The sequence below is a fragment of the Panulirus ornatus genome, chromosome 24 (genome assembly GCF_036320965.1).
Source record: "Panulirus ornatus isolate Po-2019 chromosome 24, ASM3632096v1, whole genome shotgun sequence".
Taxonomy (NCBI): Eukaryota; Metazoa; Arthropoda; class Malacostraca; order Decapoda; family Palinuridae; genus Panulirus; species Panulirus ornatus.
Genome location: NC_092247.1, coordinates 10,702,140 through 10,709,560, shown reverse-complemented (window position 1 = coordinate 10,709,560; position 7,421 = coordinate 10,702,140). Strand labels below are relative to the sequence as shown.

General features: G+C 52.7%; 1 protein-coding gene across 1 annotated transcript in view; it reads left to right on the top strand.

Moving 5' to 3' along the window:
• The window catches only part of LOC139757100 (uncharacterized), a 71,108-nt gene extending 64,529 nt beyond the window's left edge, over nt 1-6,579 (top strand). The window contains exon 2 of the mRNA XM_071677193.1: nt 1,278-6,579. Within this exon, the coding sequence (XP_071533294.1) occupies nt 1,295-6,391 (5,097 nt within the window). The 5' untranslated portion in view covers nt 1,278-1,294 and the 3' untranslated portion in view covers nt 6,392-6,579. The remainder of the gene's footprint in view (nt 1-1,277) is intronic.
• Nucleotides 6,580-7,421: the final 842 nt, after the last annotated feature.

Sequence of the window (7,421 nt, the reverse complement as noted above, 5' to 3'; positions counted from 1 at the left end):
CCAGTCATACTGATACTGACTTTTATAAATTCATTTTCATGAGAGTATTGTTTATTAGAGTCAACGTAGAGGAAGTTTCTTTTCCTTTTTCTCTGGTGTATTGCATATCTTGCCTCTTCATCTAATGGTATTTTTCTATGATGAATGCACCTGTCATACAATATACACAAACATTACGTGTATCGTGTGTGTGCATGTGTGTGTGTGTGTGATTACTATCAGTGTGTTACGGGAGGAGACTCTTACACTCGTGTTGCCCCGTCTCTTGACCTTGTATGTAAGTACCATATCTACTCCTGTGCACGTATGCACATACATACTCCCCAGCCTACACCAGGTACCCAGTTATCGACCGAGGGGAGAATGATCACGTAGGTTGGATGTAGGAAGACTGTCACAACCAGGATACAAACCCATGCGGGGAAGACCTCGTGCTGGCCCGTACTGATTCATGGTCAGTAATGCTAACCACTATATCATGTTCGTTGTGTGTGTGTGTGTGTGTGTGTGTGTATCAGATAAAAAGCATAATATGAATGCCGAATCTGCTGACTGTGAAAAAATGTCCAATGGACAACTTCAAGGCATTATATGCCTGATATGCGCGGAGGTCTGGCGTCTTGACTGTGCGGAAATAGTTTCCTGGAAGGTTAACATTTATCAGGCTCCACTTAGTGAAGGTCTGGGGTTTTTATACAACCAACGGACAATCCGTTGGCACGGCCTTTTAGAAACAGAGTAGGAAACGCACCTAAATCCACCAAAGAAACTACGATCTTCAGGCAGGAATAAGGGAGAATCTGCTTTGATGAATAGAGGATTTATCTCAGTGGAAGGGAAGAAAATGGGTCAGGTCAGTGGAGCGATCGTGAATTTGGTTGAGGTTGCCTGCGGCGTGTTCCTCTAAGACCATTGGCATGACTTGCCCTGAGGACTGGATTCCTTTCTGAATGTGTTTGCATATGGTTCCAAGGTTATGAAGGAAGTGAAAGCGAAGAAATTTGAATTGAAGTACTGTCTGTTTATCCCTCCCATCTCTTCATACTACTGTCTACATTGTGTACATATTTAGCCCTTGATTGCAGTTAATTCAGGTTAAATCAAAGGCCAAGACATCACAAGCAATGGTCGTATCGTCGTGCTCAAGAGGGACTGTCTGCGGTGCACTTATCGTAATTGTGATCTAGCCTGTAATGATACCATCTGGCATTTTGTGAACTGAAGGCATGGTGGATGGGCGTTATGACCAACTAAGATGTGTTCCTTTTGTGTTGCAGGCGGCGGGCGCGGTAAGATGGCATCTGCGGCGCTCAACACGGGGCTTCTGGAGGCTCTGGTGTCGCGCGGCACGACGGCCCAGAGCGGGAGAGAGGCCCACCCTCACCCAGGCTCCCCCAACAGTACGGGCGAGGACCCTACATCCGCCCACCACGCGTACCTCCATCCCCACTTCCAGGGCGTTGCGTCTCACTTTGAAGGTGGAGGTGATCCCCATGACATGTCCACCTCTGGAGGGGACGCCACGACTGAGGACGACGAAGCCAGCCTCAACGACCAGCTTACCCATTACTACAGCAAGGCCCACGGGGACGACCAGCTCTCCGCCTCGGCCAAGAAGAGGCGCAAGCAGAGCAAGCCGTTGCGGCTGTCGACGCCCCAGGGTGAGGCTGGGGAAGCACAGGAGAAACATCACAGTAAATCTGAAGAAACACAGTTTGACTCTGAAATGTCTAACCCGTCGGTGGAAGGCGATGAGGGTTTCACATGCCCACACTGCCACCTACAAGCGCCTTCGGATGACAGTCTCAGACGCCACATCATCGAGGAGCACATTGGCCGCCTGCTTAGTGATGACGAGACTCGTCAGCAACAGCTACGGTTGGAGCAGGAACCAGGAGAGCGTCTCAAGGGTGATGACGGAGCCTTGCCACTCAATCTCTCAAGTCCTAAATGGGAGGGTCGACCTCTCTCTAGACCACAAGAAGAAAATGGCCGTAGTCCTCCTACCTCAGTCCCAATGCCGCCTTCGTTCAGTGATATGAAGCTCAACCTACCCGGCCTCTTGCCGGTAGGTCCCCCTCCCTTCTTGCTGCCATTCCTACAGCAGGCAGAACATGAACTCTTGCCGGGGGCACTTCAGCCGCAACAAAATTCATCCCCATCTTCCTCCTCTACCAATAGTCAACAACACCGAATCTTTAACCAAGAAGCTTATTGCGACCTCTGCAACAAAGAATTTTGCAACAAGTACTTCCTCAAGACTCACAAAGCTAATAAGCATGGTATTTACTCCCCAGAAGTTAGCAGTTCCCCCACGGGCATGATGTCGGGTCATACTACTCCCCTAGGTCCAAGCGTTCCTTTGGCCTCACCGCGGGGCCCGACGCTTGGTTCAGGAGCCCTCGGATCTCCGTACGCCGGAGCTTTCATTGCCGCCAGTATGAACAGTCTCCCACTGCGGCCACTTCTGCCTACCCAACTTGGTGCCACCAAACCTATGCCTCTAGGCAAAACGGAAGCCAGCAGCAGCAGCAGCAGCAAAACAGGAGGAATCATCAACCTGGAGGCTTACTGTGAGTTATGTCAGAAGGAGTTTTGCAACAAGTACTTCCTTAAACGCCATAAGTCAAAGATCCACGGTATCACCATCGACGTGGTGACGAAACCCAAAAACGCAGGTCAGATGCCGCCTCGAGTGGCGCCAGACCGGCCCGAGGGTTGGTGCGACGCCTGTCAAAGAGACATCGGAGGTCGGGCGGCGCTCAATGCCCACAAACTGCAGGTCCACGGGCCCCACATTGCTCCACCTCTCCCCTCTCCCCACAGTACCTCTCCTCAAGCTGTAAGGAACCCCAGGACTCCTACGCCCAAGGACGGACGCAAGGACGGTCCAGATCACAGGGATCCTAGGGATTACCTTAGTCCATGGGAGTCTTTAAAAGATCCCCAGGAGCAAGGCCGAGATATGTGGAACGCTAGTAAAGACATTAATGAAGTAGTAAGACATGCAAGAGACTCTTCAAGGGACACTCCTGCTCGAAGTCCTTGGGATAGACCTTTGGGATCACCCTGGGATGCTATTAGGGAACTACCCAGAGTTGCAGGTCCCAGAGCATCCCCGCGGGAAAATATTCAAAGGAGTGATTCTTGGAGCGAACAGGAATCCCGTAACAATGAGCAGTACAGCCAACGCGATGAGCGGAGCGGACACCTTCCCTACCTCGACCGTCTATCAGAGGCCCACGACTTTCCGCTCGACGCCCGCGACATGCACGCCATGAGAGAGCACCAGCAGCGAGAGTGGGAGATGCAGCAGCGCGACCTAGAGCAACATCGCGAACGTGTGCAACAGCAGTACCGCGAACACGAACGACAACAGCGCGAACGAGAACGGGAACTGCAACAACGGGAACGGGACCAGTGGGACCGTGAAAGAGAACGAGAACGAGAAATATACAAAGAACAGCAGCTCGAACGTGAGCAATTCGAACGTGAACAACGTGAACGGATACTGCTTGAACGAGAACGTGAGTTAGAACAATCAGAGGAAATAAAGAGAGAAAACCAAATAGAAATCAAGCGAGAGCCACACTATCATGGTGAAGGCCGTTATCCTGAACGGCAGCGGAGTGAGGGAGAAACAGAAGAGCGTGAAAAGGGAGAACGTAATAGCTTCCAACATACTCCAGATGAATTTAAGGAACATACTCGAACGGAAACCAAAGAAGAAAAACCAGAAAGGCAAAGTTCTGAAGAGCGGGAAGAACGTTCTGGAGGTCGTGAAGGTTCCAAAAACCACGAGGAAGGAGTAGACAGTCGCGAAAAAGGATACGAGGGTCAGGAAGGAGGACCTGAGGGCCGTGAAGGAAGCGCAGGTGGCCACGAGGGCAGTCTTGAAAGCCGTGAAGCAGGACCTGATGGTCGAGAAGTTGGTCGCGATCTAAATCGAGAGGGACATCGAACTCCTGGTAGCAGCAGCGCTGACGAGAGCTCTCGCGATACTGGCATCATCGCCCGTGTGGGTCAGCCGGCAATGGTTCAGGCACCACCCGGCACCAAATTCACTCCTGAGCAGCTTCGCCAACTAGGAGTAATCAACCCTGATGCTTTCTGTGATCTCTGCTGCAAGGAATTCTGTAACAAGTACTTCCTCAGGACGCATCGAATCAAGAAACATGGCATCTACACGCCAGAATTTTCAGACAGGTCTAAGAGTCACCAAAAGGAAAATTCTCCATTAAGTCTAGCTCGACTCTTAGAGAGACAGTCTCTTGACGTGCGTCCAGCTCTCCCAGACATCGAAGGTGACCCAAGTCCCTACTTCCTGCAAATGCACAAATACTCCTTCTACGGCCCAAGCCAGGACACAGCACACCAAGAGCAGCTCTCCTTACACCCACATCAGTCACCTCACGAGCAACTTAGACAGCTGGCTTTACACGCCCAACAACAAGCTAGACAACAGCAGCATCAGCATCAGAAACGGATACAGGAACAACAAAGACGTCTTCACGAACATCAGCAGAGATTACAGAAACAGGAAGAGGAGCAGAGGGAACAGGCGAGAATAGAAAATGACAGAATGCCACCGGTGGCTAGCTCAGAAGATGGTGAGGCAGAGAGAGGTGAGGAGATGCCCCGTCCTTCTGTGATTGAGTCAGCGGGTTCCGGGGAATCGGATGCCAGTGAAGACCTCCGTAAACTTCAATCTATGATTCTGCAGCTGAACCGTCAAGGAGAGATGGGCTTACGGTGTCGGCTGTGCAACAAGGACGTAGGCAATAAGTACTTCTTGCGCGCACATATGATGACAGAGCATGGGATTCTTGGTCACGAGGAGGTCTCGACCCCTGCCAGTGAGGGCGCTCAGACTCCAAAAACCCCGAGAGAACCCAACACAAAGGTCTCACCCCCATCCACACCTTCGTCAGGAGAGAACCAAGCATTCTGCAATATTTGCAAGAAAGACTTCTTCTCCCGGTATATCCTCCAGCAGCACATGCTCAGCACCCACGGTGTCTTCACACCTCCCGCGCCCCCCACGTCGTTCATGGAGCGAATAAGGGCGGAGGTCGAGAGCCGGGAAGAGCGGAAACCTCAGTCTACCTCTCGATCCTATTGTGAAATTTGTAACAAAGAGCTTTGTAACAAATACTTCATGAAAACGCACATGCTGAAAATGCACGGCATCAATGTAGAAAACGGTGTCTCGGGCGGGGTGACATGCGACTTGTGCAACAAAGAACTATGCAGCAAGTACTTCTTGCGCGTACACAAGCAGAACACCCACGGAATGGTTGACGATGGAAGGGAGGGTGACGATGGAATTGATAAAACCGAGATAGAGTCCTGTCCACTCTGTCCTCGCCGTTTCAAGAACCGTAAGTGGTTAAAAACGCATTTGACGAGCGACCACGACGAGGCAGGCAAAGAAAAGTGGCGAGAGATGGAGGCGAGTCAAGCAGTGCGAGAACCGCCCCAACAGCGTGGACCCACCTGCAGACTGTGTGGCCACGTCGTGCAGGATATTGTAGCTCTCCAGCTTCACGTCATCAAGATGCACGGCGCTCAAGATGTATCTATGGACACTGAGCCACGCACCCCAGCTGATGACGTTAAGGCACGTTCTCTACAGTGTTCAATATGTCCTTTTACGGCACCTTCACCAGCATTAATGTATGCTCACGCCCGTACCCATGCTCCAGCCATGCCTCCCTTCGCCGGTGTTCTTGGCCAGGCACTTCCTTGTCCATTGTGTTCGCAAGTACTGCCTGGTTTAGAAGCCTACCAGCACCATCTGGTACAGCACCAGCTCCAAGGCCTTCTAAAACCGCTACTTGAAAAAGAAGAAGCACATCATCTAGAACCCAGAATCGCCCCTGAACCATTTGAGGCCCCAGTGGAGAGTAATGAGGAGACCAAAGCGCGTGCTCCACCCTCTAAGCGCAAAAAACGTTGGCGATGTTCTCAGTGCAGCCGACGATTCAAGTCACGAGCCCTGTGTCTAGTACACGTCCACGCCACGCACAACCCCCGGGCACGAGGCACGTGGCTAGGCCGGCCAGCTGTCCACCGCCGCCTTTTCAAGTGTCGCAAGTGTGGTGCGGTAGCGCCGCGATTGGCGGCGTTGCGGCAGCACATCCGGGAGCAGCATTTCACAGGGCCTGGCGTACCAACCACCCACGCCACGCCTACCAAGCCCCGGTCAGCGGGGCGCTTCGTGATGCAGCCGTTCCTGCTTAACAACGAGGGTAGTGAAGGCGGCGACCAGGGTGAGCTAGAACAGGAGAGCCGGGGTGAACGGCAGTTCGTGCCGTCCCTGGTGTATCTGCCAGTGGCCCGTCGCGTCCAGCGCCCTCTTACAGTCTCCTTCAGCCTCACGCCCGCGTGAGCTTCGCGCCTCCCGGCGCTCCACAACTCAGGGTCTCGCTCTTCTACAAAGTACAATCACGGGGCGGGCTGGACTCGGGCGGCAAAGCCCCAAGTCCAGCCCAGAGGGCTGCACGGCCCCGCTGGCCTTCCCGCTGCACAGGTGCTACGCACCCGCCGCCGTGGGCGACACGGTGCCCATGGTAGTGCGGGTGGGACGATTTGACGCGGATAGTGTTTAGCGCGGCTTGCGGCTCGCTCCGTACTCTCCTCTATATCACTGTACCTCAGTACCAATCAAAACCGGGGGTTTGCCTGCTAACCATGCCCGCGCCACTGGGCGTGGGCTTGGCGGTGGTCAGTCCGGGTTGTGAGGGCGCGGGCAGGGCGGGGGTGTTGGCTGCGACCAACACTATGCTATATCAGGTGGTCTCCACTAGTTGCACACGCTACACACCCACACTTCTCGCCCTACACAGACACTCCTCACGCACGCACAATCTTGGATGCCAATACCACACCGCTTGCTCTGGCTCACGATCCTCCATCATCCGTACTACTCACTCGGAGCTGATGCATACCGAGCCTTCCTCAGGCCATACTCCACAGGAAGGGCCAGAGGCGTTGTTGCTACTATCTCGCCCCATCCTTCTCATAGACATTAACACTTGTTTTTTTTACAGTATGTGACGTGTACCAGGACATGCTTACTTACCCTTGGTAACGAGATATTCATTCAGTTTTTGTTACGTTGAAACCACGGTCACGTGAGGACTCAAGACGCGCATCGACTGAGCATATAGGTATGTGAGATTCAACTGAACATGGGATGACCTGTGGTGATACGTAGGTCGTAAAGCACAGGAAGTGTCAGTATAGGCTGGGCGTGATGACCCGATCAAGTCAAAGATCACAAATCATACTCACCCTCACTGTGCCCCGGATCACTTGCTTCATAACCCCTCCTTATCACCATAATCAATTTTCACATAACTATGCATTCGGTCAAGGCTTGTGTTCACGTGTACCCGTCGCCACACGACAGACATCAA